The sequence below is a fragment of the Anolis carolinensis genome, chromosome 4 (genome assembly GCF_035594765.1).
Source record: "Anolis carolinensis isolate JA03-04 chromosome 4, rAnoCar3.1.pri, whole genome shotgun sequence".
Taxonomy (NCBI): domain Eukaryota; kingdom Metazoa; phylum Chordata; class Lepidosauria; order Squamata; family Dactyloidae; genus Anolis; species Anolis carolinensis.
The window spans coordinates 133177913-133199115 of record NC_085844.1 but is presented as its reverse complement, the minus strand read 5'-3'; the positions used below and the strand labels follow the sequence as shown (position 1 = coordinate 133199115).

Below are 21203 nucleotides of genomic sequence, written 5' to 3'. Positions count from 1 at the left end.
CATCATGGCACAAAATGAAAGCATGTTGTAGTATCATGTTAAACAATGCATTTGATAATGAAATAATTTAAAGCAGCAAGAATCATGGGGATGGGAGAGAGACTGGACATATACGAGGCAGGTAAACAGGATGGGAGGGAGATTCTGTGCTGTAATTTAAAAAGGGGGACCCACTATTTTCAGGAAGCAAGTCTAGTGTGGTTGCAATTTGAAGGTTATGAGGCAGACTACAAACTGGTAGTGGTCTGTTTAAACATAAACAGGATGATGCTTAAAGATCCTTTGAGAAAGGAATGTTCTTTGTCTTGAGGCCATGGAGGAGGGCTCAAAAGGAAGCAAGACTGTTAGAAGACTTAGTGGCTGGAACTGAATAGGACTCTTAGCCTTGTTCTTTGGGAAGCAAAGATATATCTCAGACTGGCTGGTTTGTTTGGGAAATAATTTTATGTAGTGGTGAGAGAGGTTGTGAGGTTTTTTTGGAGAGGGGTTGTGTGTGGAGACAGATATATGTAGTTAAATTTCCAAAAAACTATCCTGTGTATTTGAAAAACATGTTAACAGACCAAAAATATTACACTAATTTATTTAGCTATTTGTCTGCACATTTTCCCAGATGTAAAACCTAATAATAAAATATGAAATATTTTGAGCAAGCATGCAGTATCACGCATAGTACAGCAGTAGTATTAGATTTACATTTGTCCGCTGCTCTTTCAGTTGATTGATTTGTTGGTCAATTGAGGACAAATTTAACTAACAATGGCAACTTTCAACCTTTGTTATGGTACAAGTATTGGATCACATTTCTCATTAAAATCAAGCATCTAGAAAAACAGTGTATTATCGTTTTTAATATTTAAAACCTGTCATACCAAGTTAGACTATTCATTCATCTAGTTCAGATCCTGCCCCTTACCAGTGGCAAATGTTGGATGTCATCCAGTACTTTACAGCATTTAAAATGCATTACTTAGTGAACTGAGAAAATATGCAGGTTAGGACCGAAGTGAAGGCTGTTTCATATTGGATCAAACTCCATAAAGCAGAAAACTGAAATCTGATATTTTAATAGATGTGGTCCATCTTCAACTCCCAGAAATCCCAACAGCTGGTAAACTGGCTGGGATATCTGGGAGTTGTAGGCCAAAAACATCTGGGGACCTCAGGTTGAGAACCACTGGTCTGGAATGATGTTATGCAGTGTTAAAAATTGTGCTGTTTTGTAATTTGCTCCCCATAAACTCATATTTTCCTTGGTCTTTTTGGGTTTTAATCCAGATTGGGAGGATGGAGTTAACAGGGTCAGCAAACATGCCCCATGTTGTTTGGGTTTTTGAACTATCTGAGCTTTACTGTATTGGTACAGGAAGCCTGCTGGGATTTGATCCATATCTTTTTGTTGGTTATACCAGTAGTTGCTAGATGGGCTCAAGAGCAAGAGAAGGCCTCTCTTCTCATCCTTCAATGCTTCCTCAAAACAGAGGGGATTTTTAGATGTTGTTGTGATTAGATTAGATTGAAATGACATGAGAAGGCAGGATTTCTTTTTTTGAATATCTGGAATATCAACATAATTAATAACATACATTTTTATTCATTACTGGCTTGGGATACCTGCCTTAAGACAACTGCTCTTGAGCTTGCTGTACCTGTTGAGAATAAAACAGTTTGCATGATAAGGTCCTTCAGTTGAAATAAAGAAGGTTCTTCTTTGCTTCAGACTATGTCAAGGTTGTGTACTCACAACAGAAATAAAGGTGGTAGACTAAGATCTAAGATGTAATGCTTTTTATTAGGGAAAAGCCACTGACTTGGAGGTTCAGTGTAATAATTAACCAATCCAGTCATGTTCAAAGTCAGTACATTGTACACTATTAAGGTCCTCTGTTTCTTGATGTCTCCTAAAAATCCATTAAACAGATTATTTGCTTTGTCATTCAATCAGTCAATTAGTGCTAGAAGCACAGCTACAAGCAGAAAGCTTTAGGCAATTCGTGGGAGTATTATATTTGTATCCGATTTTTCTCTCTGAGACCCAAAGCAGCTATCTTCCACCATATTAACCCATCTTGCCAGCCATTATGGTTCAGCTTATCTAGGGAGTGGGTGGTGCTGGCCTTCTAGCAAAACAGAAAGGTTCAGATCCATCATATGGCAAAATAGGACCAGGTTGATATGGTACATCTTTGCTGATCCTGGATCTTACCTCATTGAATTTAGATTAGAAAGGGAAATATATGGATTTATAGAGGATAAGAAAAGGGAAATGTGTGGATTCATGGAGAATAAGATGGACACGATCCTAATTTGTGACATTACACAACATTACTGCTGATAATAGAATACATTCATTAGAGCAGGGGTCCTCAAACTTTTGAAGCAGAGGGCCGGTCCACAATCCTTCAGACTGTTGTGGGGCCAAATTATCATTTGAAAAAAAATATACAAATTCCTATGCATGCTGAACATGTCTTATTTGTAGTGAAACAACAACGAAAGAACAATACAATATTTAAAAATGAAAATAATTTTAACCAACATAAACCTATCAGGATTTCAATGGAAAGTGTGGGCCTGCTTCTGGCCAATGAAATAGTCAAGTTAATTAGGATTGTTGTTGTTGTGTGACTTCAAGTCATTTCAGACTTTGGCCGAGCCTGTCTAAAATTATTTATTTACTGCATTTATTTACTACATTTATATCCCACCCTTCTCACCCTGAAGGGGACTCAGAGCAGCTATATGTACATACAATATATTATATTATTAGCATAGCACAATATTAGCATTATATAATTCTATATTGAACTATACCACTATAGTATTATATGTTATGTAATATATAACATATAATTAATATTATTATATGGTATTATTATTAGTATTATATTGTATAACATAGTATTATCAATATTATATGTATATACAATATATTATATTATTAAAACTAGTACAAAAAATATTATATTCTAAAACTGAGGGTGGGGGCCAGGTAAATGACCTTGGAGGGCCGCATCCGGCCCCCGGGCCTTAGTTTGGGGACCCCTGCATTAGAGTATCAGCATACTGGAGCTTTAAAAAAACCTAGAATGCCTTAAAAATCTTACAGCAGAAGATTTTTTCCACTGAATTTCTCACATTTTAGAAAAGAAAATTACAGTATTGTAAAAACACAGGTATCCACGTATATACACCAGTGCACACGCAGAAAGGAGGTCTTCCACTGGGTACGAATGTACGAATTTATAGATAAGCTTCCATCTATTCAGAAAGGTTCATTTGCCTGTACATGATACTAGCATACTTTTTTGATTTCTGTTCCTCTCCTCATAAATGATCTGTGTGGTAGAGTGGCTCCATCTGCTCTCAAAATTACCTTCTATTTGTCTCAACTGACAGTTTCTGCTATTCCTCCACCCACTGTCAACTCTGACAGTAGAACTACATTGAGCACATTCAGTTTACCTGACAAGAAGATCTCTTTGACTTGAATAGACTAGGCAACTTAATTTAAAAAAACACAAACTGACAAACTACTGAGTGATCCCAAAGAAATGTAGCTTATATGAGGTTTGTTCACATAACTCAGTTTATTCAGCTATTCCCAGCATTTTACTTCTACCCCTAGAGCTTGGCAAAATGGCAATGGGGAAACTCCTGTCCCAGGATAATTATCATGATGGTGTATTTAGAGTACCAAGAAAGGAAGCTGGCAAGTCAATTTCCTACTTCTACTGCTATGTACACATTCAGATTTTACCAGCTCTCTCTCAAAACACTGGGGAAGTCTAGTGGGTATGCTGTAATTAAATGAATAATTGTAAACAAGAAATTATAAGCAGGGGATGAAAACTAATATGCCAAGTATCCACACATTAATATTCGTCTGAAATACATTTTTATTCCATCTTAATTCCTCAAAAGGATTGCACAAGGGATTTTTTCATCTTTTCCCTATTTATTTTCAGAATAAAACCAATGTTATATAGGAAAGAGTGTAAGAAGATATAAGATGCAGCACATGTCTTCGTGTTTTTATATATACATACAGTTATTTACTGTATGTATATATAATGAATATAGACTGTAGATCTGCATGCATCTATGTGTATAGAGAGTGCATGTACTCACATGGGTTTCTGGATCATAGTTCAGTTCTTCACATGGAAGCACACATGACAGAATATTGTATGCATTGCCTGTGTAATGAAGTTTTTAAATTAAGCAATAAAAATAAGTATTTTATTTTCTTTATCTGAATTCAAGCAATTTCCCATAGGGGTACTATTGGTAATAATAGAAAGAATGCCATTATTCCAGCAACATATACATCTAGTGGTATTTATAGCAGATTATTATACTTTTTGTCATCATTGTTTTACTTCACAATGAAGAAACCTGTCTTCTCAATGTCAGGCTAGGAAAGATGGCCAAAGAAACATTCAAAGCAGCATATAGGGCTCCGTCTCTTCAATTTTATTTCCTCAATTGGGGGGGGGGGGGCTCTGATCTCTATACTTGAAAGTAAAGGTGGCAAGCAAACCCTCACTTAAGCAGAAATCAAATATCCTGCTTTACAATGATTTGATTTACTTTATGTAATGATTTGTGATTTGGCAGTGCAACCCTAAGAATGTTTACTTAGAAGGAAATCCCATTCGGTCCAGGGGTCCTGCTTCCTGGCATGCATACATAATAACTTTCTTTGGAAATGGAAACAAGCAGGATGTTCTCCATCTTCACAATAGTATTTTTTGCATTCCTTGGAGTGTGCCATGTTGTAATGCATTCAGAGTGTTGAACAGGGATTTCAAATACCCAATTCCAACAGCCTGGAGAACATTGGGGGGGGGGGGGGGCTAAAATGCAGAAAGGATTCTCAGCAACACAGGCTGGTGGGAAAGTTGCAGAAAAGGAAGCGGAGGAGCAAGGGGCTGGAAATAAAATATTTATACTTTTGGAAAGGTCTGTAAGTATTGCATTTTTATGTTTTAGATTTAGCTTGGTTTTATTTGCATTCAACTATTAGGAATGCTGGATAAGGGAAGAGTCTTCATGCTCTTTTGATCAAGAATACAAACTGGTCCCACTAATTTTTCTACCTGCATAACCTCATGAACATAATGATCATTTAAAAGAGATTCTAGGGTCCAGCAATAGTTCTGGCAGTTGCCATTACTGTATTGAAGTCAGGCCATCACCTTAAGGCAGTGTAGACTCATATACTGTAATCCAATTTAATGCAGTTAACCTGCATTTTGAAACTGCATTATGTTATGGTGTAAATGGAGCCTAAGTCAGGAGTATCAAACTCATGCTCACCAAGGGCCACATTACCCTTAAGACTGTCTTCAAAGGGTTTTTTGTAATTGTAAGACTGTATACAGTAAATGTAACTGTGTTGCCCTGGCATTGAAAAACTAATTCATGGCACAACAACAACAACAGAAAGATGAAACTATGTTGCTCCAGTGTTGAGAAGCTAAACCACCTCCCACATGAAAGCTACCCACTGATTACAAAGGTCTCTCAGTATCCCCAGACCCTCTGTGAGGAAGACCAAAATCCCTTTCCTAATGTGTGCCATCGAGTGAGGATTGCTGTATTCCAGTTCAGCTAGGAGTAGAATGGACCAGACATGGGCATATTTTTTAAAGCAGTAGTTCTCAACCTGAGATCCCGAGATTTTTTGGCCTCAAGGTGGCTAACAACCACATACTTTGGTCCCCATTTAAAATTAAGCAAATACAAAAAATAAAAAAAATCAATTTAATAGTACTGTGTGGGTTAGGTTAAAATACAATTAAAATATAATGAATGACATACTTGGCGCCAAATGCCACCCAAAACCTCCCTACCAAGCATGCCCCTTATCCTTCTCCAAATGCCTGCTGGCAGAGAAAGGTCTTTACTTGCTTGAGGAAGGCTCTAAGTGGTCCCATCAAGTAAAGATAAAGGTTTTCCCCTGCCATGCAGGAAAAGCACAATCAAAGTATCCCTGACAGATGGCCATCCAGCCTTTGTTTAAAAGTTTCCAAGGAAGAAGCTTCTACCACACTCCAAGGCAGGGAGTTCCACTGCTGAACAGCTCATACAATCAGGAAGTTCCTAATGCTCAGGTGGAATCTCCTTTCCTGTAATTTGAACCCATTGCTCCTAGTCCTGGTTTCTAAGGAAGCAGAAAACAAGCCTGCTCCCTCTTCTAATGACACCCTTTCATATATTTATGCATGGTTATCATATCTCCTCTCAACCTTATCTTCTGCAGGCTAAACATACCCAGTTCTTTAAGACAAAATCAATAGATCAAAATTAAAGGAAAGGGGATTCTGACTAAACATTTGGAAGAACTTTCTACTATAAAAGCTGTTCAGCCTCAGAAGGTGATGCACTTTCCTTTGTTGGAGGTGTTTAGACCAAGGTTGTATGACCATCTCTCAGGATTGTGTTGGCTTTGAATTCTTGAATGAGCAAGAAAATTGATACCTTCCAGCCTCAGAATTGTATGAGACTGAGCCAGGTTTTGATCAGAATAGTCACCTTGTATTTTACACCGTTTTGTCTCCAAAAAGGGCTAGAGGTTTGATTGTTTTTTGAATTGAAAGCTTGGGCTACATTATTGTGAAAATAGGTACCTGATGCTGGTAACCCAACTAATTTGGAAAACTATGAATGAATACTATATGGGAAGATTTGTTGGCACATTGTCTTGTGGCACTTTCAATTCACACATCTTTCCTGTTTTCTCCCCATCCCTTTCCGCTCTCGGTTCTTCTCGTTTCCCTTAAAGTTCACTGTTCATCCACCAAAACAAAGCCCCAACCCTCCACCATCATCCAGCAAGGGATGTCTGTTAAAGAGCCCCCCCCCCCCCGACTGTGATTATGATTCATGATTCAGAATTACTTTACTTGGGGTTTCCATTTGTGAACAAGTGCAATAAAGAGGTCATGGCAGAGTATGAAATCCTCATTTTCAGACTTCTAATAAGCTCTTTAAATCTTGGTTGGAAAACTTCTTGAACTAGGAATATATCTTGTAAGCCAATTCAGTATTTTACACTTGCCTTCAACTCTGCATCAGGAAATATGTGATTCATGGTTTCACTTAGTAAGATCATGCATTCAGATGGAATGATTATATCGTATCTCTGATTTTGCTACCACAGCTTCCTCTATGATGTAATGCAAGGTTGGGAAACACCCCTTTTGCATTTTTTTCTACTTCCCACACTGTGAGGGTGACCTTACTAGGACTGTTATGAAAGTGTGATTGCTGGTCAAATATTTCCAAGCAGTACTTTCCACTGCCTGCCCATTCTCCTTACCCACCAGAAGCTATCACGGGGAAGCAGAAATTGAGTAGCCGGTGCCGGAGAGCTCCTAGAAAAATTAGAAGTCAGTGCTGCAGCTCTTCACCACTCCCCTCAGTGAAGATGCTTGGAACAACACTACATTGGCAGCAATTTCATTTTTTACATAGTTGAAGGAGGGAGAAGACCTGGTGTGACTTATTATTATTATTATTATTATTATTATCATCTTTGTTTATACCTGGCCTTTCTCCCCATGGGGACTCAAGGTGGCTAACATCTATCTATGCTAGACAAGTTTAAAAATAGCAATACAAAAATTAAAAAAACAATTATAGTAATAGTGTCATAAAAACAGATTTAAAATACAGTAAATACACTCATACCCACCAATCCCACACACCTCCCCAGAGCCTGCCCCTTACCTTTCCTCAATACCTGTTACCCCATTATAGCTTTTAGAATAAGATTTTTTTTTCTTCTTGGGGAGAGAAATGTGAGAGCTTAAAGGTGAAGGGAATTTGGACCTTCCCATTTTCATTCAAATGCTCAAAACCTGTTGTCCATGGGAGTGAAAGATCAAAGAACATTTTTTTGCGAATGAGCACAAGTCAGCCCACCCTTTCTTTATCATTAAAATCCATACGCAATAAGTAAATAGCAATGATGCTGTGCCTAAAACATCAATTTCATACAGGAAAATGTTATATTTCAGAAATTTAAGGGAGGTCTCTTTTGATCTAAAAAGAAGGCCCTTCCATACTGCCCCTATATCCCAGGATCTAATCCCAGATTATCTGGTAGTGGAGACTCCTACGTATAACCCAGTTCAAAGCAGATAATCTGGGACCAGATCCTGGGATATAGGACAGTGCAGAAGGGAGCTGAGTCCACATTGCTACATGCTCCTTTGATCTTTATCACAGTACCTGTTGCAACCTAAGTGTTGGGATCTCATGGGAGACATCTAAACTGGTGGTAATAAAAAGGGTTAGATAGTCCATACATTTAGCATGACAATTTTAATTTTATACAAGTATAAAAATCATTGCTTAGCTAATGTACATGATGAGACTGTGGGTTGCTTTTAATGCTTGTTTTATCAAAGCAAAGGGAGGGACAGGGTGGTTGAGATGGAGGGAGGGTAGTGTAGACTATTAGAAACATAAAATCATAGAGTTGGAAGAGACCTCATGGGCCATCCAGTCCACCCCCCTGCCAAGGAGCAGGAAAATCGCATTCAAAGCACCCCCGACAGATGGCCATCCAGCCTCTGCTTAAAAGCCTCCAAAGAAGGAGCCTCCACCACAGTCCGGGGCAGAGAGTTGAACAGCTCTCACAGTCAGGAAGTTCTTCCTAATGTTCAGGTGGAATCTCTTTCCTATAGTTTAAAGCCATTGTTCCGTGTCCTAGTTTCCAGGTCAGCAGAAAACAAGCTTGCTCCGTCCTCCGTATGACTTCCCTCACATATTTATACATGGCTATCATGTCTCCTCTCAGCCTATTGTTGTAGCTTCCTTGTTTGAATATTGTATTTGTATGCATGAGCCCAACAAACCTGGGCATATAGGGAGTGCTTCTAGACACGAGCTGCCTCACCCTGTAACCCATATTTTGTTGTTTTTAACCGTCACAAATTCAACTGTAGACAGCCAATTATCTCACACCAGAAGTGACTTGCAGTATGTTTTCAAGTTGCTTCTGTCACAATAAAAAATGACGTCAACTTTGACTTATGGTGGCCCTGTGAATAAAATCAGCTCTCAAATCTTCCTACTTCCAGCAGTCCTGCTCGGGTCTTGCAAACTCCGAACCATGGCTGCCTTGTATTCCTTCGTAGAGAAAGCTGTAATGGAGAGCTGGGATTTAAAGTGGGACAGTAAGCTCACTGATGAAGATAAAGTGTAAAAAAAAATGATTAGGAGAGGAAGCCCCTAACATTGGTCTACAGATATTCTTTAAAATGGTTACAGGAAGAAAAGACAGAGCTGAGTAAATACAGTTCACCAAATAAATGGAATGTGTGACAGGAAAGTGGTATGGCATGGACTGAGTTATGTGCAACAAAAGATCTGTTGACCTTCAACTAGCAAAGAATAGGTGACCACGGGGACAGAATGGATGAATTTAGCAGGGTTTCAGGAGAAAAGGGAAAAAATAATCAACATAGGTGCTCTTATCTTGTGTCAGGGAACGCTTCATAATTGGTCAGAGTTCACTGAAACTAACAATGCACATAGGTGACCTTGATGTGGATAAGCCCTTGAGCAATGAATGTGCTAACATTTGAGACTAACATGTTGTGAAATTAACTAACTATACTACGCTAATCTATATTATACTATATTTGTCAGGCTGACTAATATAGGTGATGATGGACAGAATGATTTACTGGCTATGGAGTATGGTACATTTATGTGGCATGCCATTCAAATCCAGACTTTAGAATTTAAAAAAAACTCATAGTGTGTGTGCCAAAGCAATGGACACCAGGTGAATAGTGGTGATAGGTGATTCATGCGGGAGGGGGTGATTTGTCTAGGTGTACAATAGAGTGATCTACCGATCCTGCAAACAAGGGCTAAGCCTTAAAGCAGAGAAGGAAAGTACTTGAAAGGATAAGGAAACCAGGCTGAAAGTCAATTGAACTTGTTGCTGCACACCAAAGGGTTTTTCCATTTCTCATGATTCAGAAACAACTTGTATGCCCAAACTCAAGGGAAATATTAGTTTTCCATCTTGGTTTATAAAGTGGTAATAACGTTGGGTAGACTCAAGATGCAGTTAGAATAAAGAGCACAGTGACCTGACCCTGGAGATTTAAACCAAATGGCTACCAGATTAATTTTAAATATTACAGAATCTCAGTTATAAGACCCAATTGGGTAGAGGAATTCAAAACAAAGCAATATATTGGAAAGGAACCCAAGTGGAACTTATGTTGTGATGAGATGGACCGTCTTTCCTGACTGAACTATAGAATGGCCAGTTTGGAAGTGGCTTTCTTCACCAGGAATGAAGACAATTCTACTTAGCCAGAATCTCTAAGCTGTATATATTTCAATAAATAGTAGAAGCAGCAATGCTTTGTTTAGTTAGTTGCACGTAAGGATGAGCAGATCAAGGCGTTTTTATTAGAATCAAAATGGGTATCTTACTATTCTTGCGGCTAGCAGCCACAAGCTTTCTCCCAATGCAGGCTTTCCCAGAACAAATTGCATAATAGACAGATTGGATGTGTTATGATGTTTTAAAAATAATTATCAAACAGAGATTGAAATTACATTTATGTAAGCCATTATGGCTGAGTTTTTCAGTTCCCAATGTTCCCACCTATGTGCTTAGTTCTCAGAAGTAACTGTGTTTCTGGTTTCCTTGTTATGAATAATCCCTCCCCTTTGGAAAACTCTTGTATGAATCTACAGAATTCTGAAATTGCCTCATTAAAGCTTCTGCTAACTAATGTTGCTTGTGGTATCTATATGATACACATATAGAGGTCAGGCACCAGGCTGTTTGAATCTGTAGCAGGGCTGGGCAAGTTTGGTGGACTTGGAGTCAAAGCCTTTCTTCCAGTATCCACACCCATAGGCTGAATCATCTCCAAAACTTCTATTGGAGAAAAAAAATGAATAGGCAGTCTCTTCTGGGCTTAATTTTTGCCATCTCTTGATGTAAAAAATCATAATTCCTTGTGGTTATATTTTTAATTTTTGAGCCTGAAAGGCTGATAGGCAGAAAAATGGCCTTGGAGGTGCATGTGGTTCTACAGGTTGAACTATGGATACACCTGCTCCTCTTATGTGCATGTGTACTTGTTCTGGGTTTTATCTAAAAATCCACGGACCAGAATCGCATGTAAAAGTCATATACTTAGGAAAACAGAATATGTTTTGAGTATGCTCAGATTGGTTTTGAAATGTAGAACTGAACTCAATTTATAGGGTTTTTTTCACATTCCCTAATTTTTCTTCATTGTGAAAGCCTTGTTTAGCCCAGTAACTTAACTGGGGGGGGGGGGGGGGGAATTAGTAAAAATTAAAAAAATTAGAGACTTTTACAACTGTAAAAGAGACTTTTGTTGCAACTGTAAATCACCCAGGGAATTACTAGTTCCAACCTACTTTTGGACCACCCCTGGCATATAGAATTGTGCAGTAAGAAGGGAGAGCAGATAATTTTGTGGGAGTGGTATTAGTGATGTGCTCATCACAAACACTCTGATGTATGTATGCTGTTACCAGTCTCAGAGGATTTCAAGTTACATCTGTCAGCATAAGCCCAGAGCAAATGGCCTCTTGTATATGTGCTTTTTCTGTAGTGGGGATCTGCCTAGTATTTTAGAGTCCATGCATGGGGGAATCTGGCATGGCAAAATACTGAGAAGAAACTGCAGCAGCAAATTCAACCCACAGCAACCAACCACATGACATTGGACCCAGAGCAGAAGAAGTAGCTCTCAGTAGTGGTCTCTACTGATTGCATACACCATAGAAATACTGAGCACATAAAATTAGAAATCCTCCCAGCTACTGAAATAAGTCACTATGCCTTATGTACTTAGAAGTCTAGAAATTTTAACCAGCTTCGCTAATAAGCCAGTTTTATGGGGATCAGAACATGTGCCTCACACTGGACCACCCAAAACAACACAAGAAAGAAAAAAAACAGTTCTCTTTCCCTATCCATCTCCAGTCCTCGAGTGCAGAAGGAAGGCTTGCTCTCCAGCAAATTCTTACTGTTCCCCTAATTTAGAGCTAGAGAGAGAATGGTGAGTTTGCTTTGTCTTTATACTTGCTATATACTCATTGTACCCAGGAAGCACACAAAGAAAGTGAACTGTGTTTCCAACCTACCCACGCTGAACAAATCAGTGGGGGATGTAGAGAAGCTTACTTTGTCCTTGCAGTTGCTAGCTGTTTTCAGTGAGCTCAAGAGCCATGGCAAATCCCAAGCTTCCTCTGAATCTTTGAGCAGGAGATAATGTGTGCTAAGTACCTTTAATGCTCTGAAGCAATAGACTTTCCGTGGTCTCTGTGTTTCACACAATAGAGTTTTGAGTTCTTTTTTTTGTCTCTGGGAAGGTCATTGGACAAATTGCTGCCCCATCTGTCGTGGTTTCATGAGCTAGTGCCTAAAAAAATAGGATTTCCCAACTCCAGAGCACCCAATTAGGTGAGGGCATAGATGACCACTTGAACAATGACAATTACCAGGCGAGTAACCTGTCCTAAATTTGCAGAATTCCTTGGCATTGAGTATACCAATGGAATTGTAAACCACTATTCAAAAGAGATGTACAAATACTAAGTACATTTATTGACCATTTATACCAGGAATTTCAGATCATATCAATTGATGTTTCCATTATTCTCCAGCTCATTTCCCATTTCCTGTTGCCTGCAAGTTGGGCACTGGAAAGTGCTATGCAAATATTCACACAGAACCACCTGCCATGTGGATCTGTTTTGGAGAAGCAGTATGAATTGGGATAGGCAAGAGCCTTTCTGTCCCAAATTGCGATATTGTTACTGTGTCATATAAAAATCCAAATCTATCCCCACTCATGTTAAATAACAACTAATTGATTAGAGCAAATTTCCCCTCCATTTGAAATGGTTGACCATTTCACTTTGTATCATGAAAGAGCTGTTCTTGTCACCAGCTGCTAGAAAAGAAATGTAGATGATGTCTCATTGGGGAGGGGGGGGGGGGAGGAGGAAGAAGAAATAATAATAATATCCCATTTTTACTCAAAATTAGGACTCAAAGTAGCTCCCAATTTAAAAACACAATCCAAATTAAAAATATACAAAAAGTGCACATTAAAAAGTATTAAATTATCACAATATTAAAACAATTCAAACCTTGATTTAAAAAAATAAAATGCAATTGAAAAAGATTAAAAGCTGTTTAATATACATTTAAATACATTATAGTACACCCTAGCCCATTCCTTAAAACATTCTGTTTTAAAAGCCTATTGGAATAAAATGTGTTTAGCCTACCAACGGAAGGACGCCAAGGAGGAGACCATTCCAGAGCCCAGGAACAGCCACCGAGATGGCCCTCTCTTGTATGCCCACCAATCTCATTTGTGATAGTGGTGGGACTGAGAGAAGAGTGATAGAGGGAGATATGTTGTGTCATATAGCTGGAACTGGGCTTTATGTCATGCAGTGGCTGGAAACAAAGTGGGAGGCAGTGGAGCTGTTTAACAGGGCATAGTATAGAACCCCTGATGGTGCAGCAGGTTGCACCACTGAGCTGCTGAACTTGCTGTCTGAAAGGTCGATGGTTCAAATCCGGGGAGCGGGATGCACTCCCACTGTTAGCCCCAGCTTCTGCCAACGTAGCAATTTGAAAAGATGTGAATAGCTCAATGGGTACCGCGCTGGAGGGAAGGTAATGTTGCTCCATGCAGTCATGCCAGCCACATGACCTTGGAGGCGCCTATGGACAACGCTGGCTCTTTGGCTTAGAAATTGAGATGAGCACCACACCCCAGAGTCGGACACAACTGGATTTGATTTCATGGGGAAACCTTTACCTTAGTATCGTCTTTAACCGGTTAACAGTCTGGTATAGCCTTTTGAACTAATTGAAATCTCCAAAAACTCTTTAAAGGCAGCTCCAGAATAAGGAAAACTTGATGTAAGCAAGACATATATCACTATGGCCAGAGCTCACTACTCAAGGAAGAGGCACAGTTTGTGCGCAAGCTTTAAATGTGCAAAACAGACCTGCCCATTGCTGAAACCTGGGTCTCCAGGTTCAGAACCAAGTCCAGGAGTACACACAAACTGTGAACCTGTATTTCAGGGGGAATGTAACCACATCAAGTCTGAGTCTTTTTTCCCCCTTATCTGCCCTCCAACTAACCAGGAGTACCTCTGTCTTGTCTAGATTAAGATTCAGCTTGTTTGCCTCCATTCTGTCAATTACTGGACTAGGTGAAAAAGGTGGGATAGTGGTTCTAGCGATGGGCAAGGGCTAGGAATTTGATAATGTGAACAGATTTACTCAGTTTGTTGTGAAGAAAATTGAGACAGGCATAGGAAACAGCCCTCAACCTGCTTTGCTTCCAGCTTTCCACTAGTACCATCCCTACTCTTTGTTTGACAAAGTCTGGAAAAGGAGGATTAAACATCCATTTACAGTAACTGTCTATGAAAAGTCATGCAAGGGTTTCTGGAGTAGCTGAATTAATGGTTTAATGTATATTATCATATGTGTGTGTGTTTGTGTGTGTATCTTCTTATCAAAAGAGGAACCATCAATTTCTATGAATAGAATAGCAAAACACATATTTGAATGCCTAGTTAAGAAATTTTTGATGCGACAGTGTCTCATCTTCATAGAATGACCCTTGGCTTATCCACAAGTTTTATCAAAATCCAAAAAAAAAAAAAAGAAAGAAAAAAATTTCAAGTCGCTCCTGACACTAAAAAAATAAATAAAATCAAAATCCATTATTTCAGCCCCCAAACATGCCCTTGACCTATACATGAGGTCAACTTATACATATGGCTTGTGCAATTGTGAAAGGTCATCATTTTCTACAAGTCCTGTTTGCAAATTCTGTGGTCCCAAATGCCTCCCTTTAAAAGACAGAAGGTTTGTTCTACTGCTCATGTTAGCTGTCAGAAGAAAGCTATCTTGAACAAAAAAACTAGATCCTCCTTAAAATATTAGACTGCATTGGTACTAGATACAGTGCTGTGACTCCCCTAAACAATCTACCTAGTGGGTAATATTGGAAGATTTACATGTATGTATAGGCATGCAGAGTGTGCTTGTAGTATCAATATGCCTATCTAATTATTGTATTCAGCATTATCTGCAGTAACACATGGTTTTGTGAAGCAAAGCATGCAGCATATAGTTGTACCTGGCATCGTTGTGGTTTCATGAATCTCCCTCTCTCGCTTTTTCTGTCAGGGGTTGGGCTGCCTACCCAAGCAAAGTACATGGAGGCAATTGCAGAACACTCCTCCCATTCCACATTTCTGCCAAGGTTTACTGCACTTCCTGCGGTGACTAAAGTGTGGAGTAATGGTGGGTGCGGCTTCCTCCCATGATAGACAGGTGTGGCTGGTCTGGTATCAGGACTAGGGTGATTTACTGAGGCACCTCCAAGGCTGAGAATACTTCACCTGGTCCCGCCAGGCAGGTAGGAACATACAAGTGTTTACCTGCATCACAGAAAAGTTGTCTATATAGCCCTTAGCAGCTGACATGCTGCCTCATGTGAAGAGTAGGTGAAGATGTCTTGGTTAGGAAAGGAGGCACATTTTCCCTAATGCCCTGCTCTCTGTTTTTTCCCTCCAGCTCTGCCGCAGTTCAGAATGCAGCAGCTGGTTTCCTGCCTGGGCTTGTGGCTCTTCCTCCAGCTTCCCTGCCTGGGTTCTGGGACTCGTGTGGTGTACAAAGTACAGGAGGAGCAGCCACCCAACACACTCATTGGAAGCCTGGCAGCAGACTATGGCTTCCCAGATGTGGGGCACCTGTATAAGCTGGAGGTGGGTGCTCCCTACCTGCGTGTGGATGGCAAGACTGGCGACATCTACACCACAGAGACCTCCATAGACCGGGAGAGCCTGCGAGAGTGCCAGCAACTTTTTCCAGGGGACCCTTGTTTTCTGGAGTTTGAGGTTTCCATCACAGACCTGCTGAACAATAGCCCACGCCTGCTGGAAGGGCAGATTGAGGTGCTGGACATCAACGATAATACACCCAACTTTGCCTCTCCTGTCATCACACTAGCCATTCCTGAAAACACCAATATCGGTGCACTCTTTCCCATTCCGCTGGCCATGGACCGTGATGCTGGTGCAAATGGTGTCGCTTCATATGAGCTTATGCCTGGTTCAGATGCCCAGAAACTTTTTGGCTTGCAGGTTGCTGAGGACCAAGATGAGAAGCAGCCGCAGCTAATTGTTATGGGAAATCTGGATCGAGAGCAGTCAGAATCCTATGACTTAACCATCAAGGTACAAGACGGGGGTAGCCCACCACGGGCAAGCAGTGCCCTGCTTCGCATCACCATCCTGGACATGAATGACAACGCACCCAAATTTGAAAAGCCTACATATGAGGCTGAACTCTCAGAGAACAGTCCAATTGGTCACTCCGTGCTGCAGGTGAGCCCCTTCTTCAGAACTTCTTAAGTTATTTTAAATGTAACAAGTTGCAGGACATATGCATCCCTCACAAATTAGTTACTGCTTTAGTTACGATTTTGAAGTACCATGTAATATTCCCATGCCTTAAGAATACTGTAGTGTATGGCCACATTGTCATAATTAGAAAAGCAACTGAAACGATTAAGTTACACCGAAAACAAAGTTATCCTTATGTTACAATCTCAATTATTCCTCAGTTATTGGAAAAGGATATTGATTTCAAGTAACTATTTTCTTGTAACTACAGTAGAGTCTCACTTATCCAACATAAACGGGCTGGCAGAACATTGGATAAGTGAATATGTTGGATAATAAGGTGAGATTAAGGAAAAGCCTATTAAACATCAAATTAGGTTATGATTTTACAAATTAAGCACCAAAACATCATGTTATACAACAAATTTGACAGAAAAAGTAGTTCAGTACGCAGTAATGCTATGTAGTAATTGCTGTATTTACAAATTTAGCACCAAAATAGCATGATGTTTTGGAAACATTGACTACAAAAATGCGTTGGATAATCCAGGACGTTGGATAAGTGAGTGTTGGATAAGTGAGACTCTACTGTACTTACTTTCCATTCGTCCTTAGAACAGTGAAGAACTATATGATTCCCAACTAAATTATTTTCCCACTTGCAAAATAAAAAAAGAATATTCTTTCTGGCTATAAGTTTTGAGTTGGCCACAAGTTTCGGAGGGTTTATTTTTCTCACAAATAAAAATCATTACATTTGGCAACAGGGAGAGGAGGCACAAGTGTGGTGATCTTATTAAGCAGTTTCCCAAGGATACAAGGAAGGAAAAGTTGGCAATATTTAAACTATCTTAAACGTTTAGTTGGGAATTCCAACTTTTAGAAGGATTTTGTGGTGGGTGCCGTCTTTCTGGCGCTATCACTTCAGAATCAGAGTAGAAGATCTGATGCATTGTTTATAGTTCCTAAACATTCCTTCATGTGGAAATCTTGCACATCAAGTAGATGGCTATTTGCAGTCTTTCTTTGTAAGATGGGTGAAAATGAGGATACTTAGGTATTGCCTGGGGCTTGAAGAGGTAGATAAACTTTGGCTTAGGAATTCTCCTGGAATAGTTTTGATTCTGGGAAACAGTCTTGAGTTGCACCAGAGGGCCATTAAAATAATTATTAAATTGCTCAGGAAAATAGCCTCTCATTTCAGAAATTCTTATTGTATCTGCCCTGATAACAGGGCCGGCCCCACTCATGCGGCAGCTGACGCCGCCGCCTCGGGCGCAGGCCCGGGGGGGCGCCGTCAGGCTGGGCGGGAGGCGGGGCACCGCCCTGACGGTGCCCCGCCTCCCGCCCAGTGCGCCCTGGCCCGTCTGGCCTGCTTGAAAAGGCCAGACGGGCGAGCGGGAGTAGCGTGGGAGGCGGGGCCAGCTCTGACGCCGCTCCCCCCCCCGCCCAGCATGCCTTGGCCCCGCCTCCCACGCTGCGTGGGAGGCAGGGCCAAGGCACGCTGGGCGGGGGGGGAGCGGCGTCAGAGCTGGCTCCGCCTCCCACGCTACTCCCGCTCGCCCGTCTGGCCTTCCTAGAAGGCCAGAAAGCAGCAGAGGTCCCTCCAGGCCGCGATTGCGGCCTGGAGGGACCTCCGCTGCTTTCTGGCCTGGTAGGAAAGGCCAGACGGGCGAGCGGGAGTAGCGGAGGCGGAGCCAGCTCTGACGCCGCTCCTCCCCCGCCCAGCGTGCCTTGGCCCCGCCTCCCACGCAGCGTGGGAGGCGGGGCCAAGGCATGCTGGGCGGGGGGGGGAGCGGCGTCAGAGCTGGCCCCGCCTCCCACGCTACTCCCGCTCGCCCGTCTGGCCTTTTCAAGCAGGCCAGACGGGCCAGGGCGCACTGGGCGGGAGGCGGGGCACCGTCAGGGCGGTGCCCCGCCTCCCGCCCAGCCTGACGGCGCCCCCCCGGGCCTGCGCCCGAGGCGGCGGCGTCAGCTGCCGCATGAGTGGGGCCGGCCCTGTTATCAGGGCCAGAAGAAGGCCAGAAAGCAGCAGAGGTCCCTCCAGGCCGCAATCGCGGCCTGGAGGGACCTCTGCTGCTTTCTGGCCTTCTAGGAAGGCCAGACGGGCGAGCGGGAGTAGCGTGGGAGGCGGAGCCAGCTCTGACGCCGCTCCCCCCCCGCCCAGCGTGCCTTGGCCCTGCCTCCCACGCAGCGTGGGAGGCGGGGCCAAGGCACGCTGGGCGGGGGGGGGGAGCGGCGTCAGAGCTGGCTCCGCCTCCGCTACTCCCGCTCGCCCGTCTGGCCTTTCCTACCAGGCCAGAAAGCAGCGGAGGTCCCTCCAGGCCGCAATCGCGGCCTGGAGGGACCTCCGCTGCTTTCTGGCCTGCTAGGAAGGCCAGACGGGCGAGTGGGAGTAGCGTGGGAGGCGGGGCCAACTCTGGCCCCGCCCCCCCGCCCAGCGTGCCCTGGCCCCGCCTCCCACGCAGCGTGGGAGGCGGGGCCAGGGCACGCTGGGCGGGGGCGGGGCCAACTGTGGCCCCGCCCCCTCACTAATCGCCATGGCCCCGCCTCCCACGCAGCGTGGGAGGCGGGGCCAGGGCGCGGGAGGCGGGGCCGGTGGCGGGGGCGCTTTTCAGCACCCCCGCTTCCCATTAAAAATTATCTCCGGCCGGCCCTGCCTGATAATATCTCCTGCATCCTGTTTGCTGCCTGAAACACCCATTGGTATGTTAATATCTACTTTCTGTGCCATGTGACATCTTGTCCAATTGATGGAAAATGTTTGACCCTACCAATGGTGGCATAATCCCCAACCATTTCTGTGCTGGTTAGGCCAGCTGGGAATTGCAGTCCACCAATATCCAGAAAGCGATCTGTCCTGTCATTTCTTCCCTCTTCCAGTAAAAAAGCTTCTGTTTGATATTTCCTTAAATACCCATAGACATATGTCATATGAACTGAGAAGATCTATTAATCTGCAATGGTTTATTTTACTAACCAGCATGTGGGTATACATTTGACGACTCTTACTTGTACTATTGATTTAGATATTAAGTTCTCACTCTTGTGATGAGATACAATTGAGGCTAATTATAAGTGGCCTGGTGTCATTTTTTTACTGTTGCTTGATAGTTTGGGGAGAAGGGTAAGATACTTTTTTCTCCATCTTCAGTTAGGTGATGGAAAAATAAAATCTGGAATTGATTTTTACCATATGGCAGTGAATTCCCAAATTAAATATGCATTAATTGTAAGAAGTTACGAGGTGGTGAATGGTTTTTCTACCAAGAGGACCACTTTGTGCTGGTTGATTTCAAGAATAGCTGAGAGGCATCTGCCTTCAGTACTTCTCTTCTGCCCATAATTTGCCAACAAAGAGGCAGAATGAGGAAGAGGCTAAATTACACCAGAGCCAAAAAATATCCTACCTTAGGGGTATAGCCAGAACACAAAATAGGAAATTGGAACAGAGCAAGGGTGGTCCTTGGTATTTCCTTCTCCTTTAGGATGGGAATGCTTGAGATTTAAAACAGTTTATCCGTCTTCATCAATTAGGATTGTGTATTAAGTCATCCATCTATGGTGTGTTTTATAAGGGCTTTGATCCCTCATAGTACAGAAACATCACCACCACCCTGATTTTAATGATCCTGATCATTCTTCAACATATTACTTTATTCCTTCCCTTTTGACTGTAGCAGATCAGATGGGTAATAAGCTGGCTTGTAGATTTAAATAACTGATTCTTCAAAGATGCAACCTTGGGGCAATTGTTAGGAGGGGCATCAACTCAGGCATTGCAGGGTTGCAGCATTCACACCCAATGAAAAGTTCACTCTCTTGTAACTTTTTTTTGCTACTTTTGATGTCAAGACCTCTTTCATGCCCAAGGGGATAGACCAAAATGCCTCCCATCCCCATTAGCAGAGTCACTTTACTAGTTAATCCAAAGCAAAGGATGAAATTTCCCCATTGCTTAGTAGAGGTGTCGCAAAAGCAAAGGAGAAGGGGTGTCATTCGTACCATTTTCTGATTCCAGTATCACACAGTTTAAAGAGCTGAGTAATTTATGCTGGAATTTACAGGAACCATACTATTTTCTGCGGGTAGCTTTTAGCACAGTCCCACTTCCTTCCTATTGCTGGGTCCCTGGAACCTGCTCAGCTGGGTTTTTATACTAGTTTTCTTGGCAAATTCTTGGCATACCAGGATGGGAGAGGTGGCTTCTCGACTCAACCAGTCAAACTAGTTGTGCCAGAAAATCATGGGAAGAGAAATGCTTCTTCTCAGCCTTAGGCCCCACCTGGGCTGTGGACCAAGAGTGGGAAGACTTCCAGACATGCATGTTGTCTGTAGATAGCTGTGTATGCAACTAATTCACTGTATGCAATGATCCTCAGTGGCTGCAGATAAAAACTGTGTTACTATCTTGGAATTACAGAGAACATCAATAGTAAGTTATAGAAATTATGACCAACATTTCTTACTGTAATGCTAATTAATTTAATTTACATATGAATGGGAAAGTGCTAAGGAACTCCACGCTGTCCTATTAAACTTCAAAAGAGGCAGGGTCTTTAATGTGAGGGAAATGGCAAAAAAGAAATCAAACGGAAAAATCATAATGCATCCTGCTCAAAACCACATCAATAGAGGCTCAGTTAGGACACATGCCATAGGTGAGAAAAGGAAGTACGTAGTTTAAGAAGTCACCAGCATGGGTAATTATAGATTTATAAGAGGCTTTG

General features: G+C 42.0%; 1 protein-coding gene across 4 annotated transcripts in view; it reads left to right on the top strand.

The window, feature by feature from the left end:
- pcdh1 (protocadherin 1) overlaps nucleotides 1-21203 on the top strand; it is a 151349-nt gene that overhangs the window by 8773 nt on the left and 121373 nt on the right. For all 4 annotated transcript variants that reach the window (XM_008108994.3, XM_008108993.3, XM_008108996.3 and 1 more), the window contains exon 2: nucleotides 15644-16455. In XM_008108994.3, the coding sequence (XP_008107201.1) occupies nucleotides 15661-16455 (795 nt within the window). In that variant the 5' untranslated portion in view covers nucleotides 15644-15660. The remainder of the gene's footprint in view (nucleotides 1-15643; nucleotides 16456-21203) is intronic.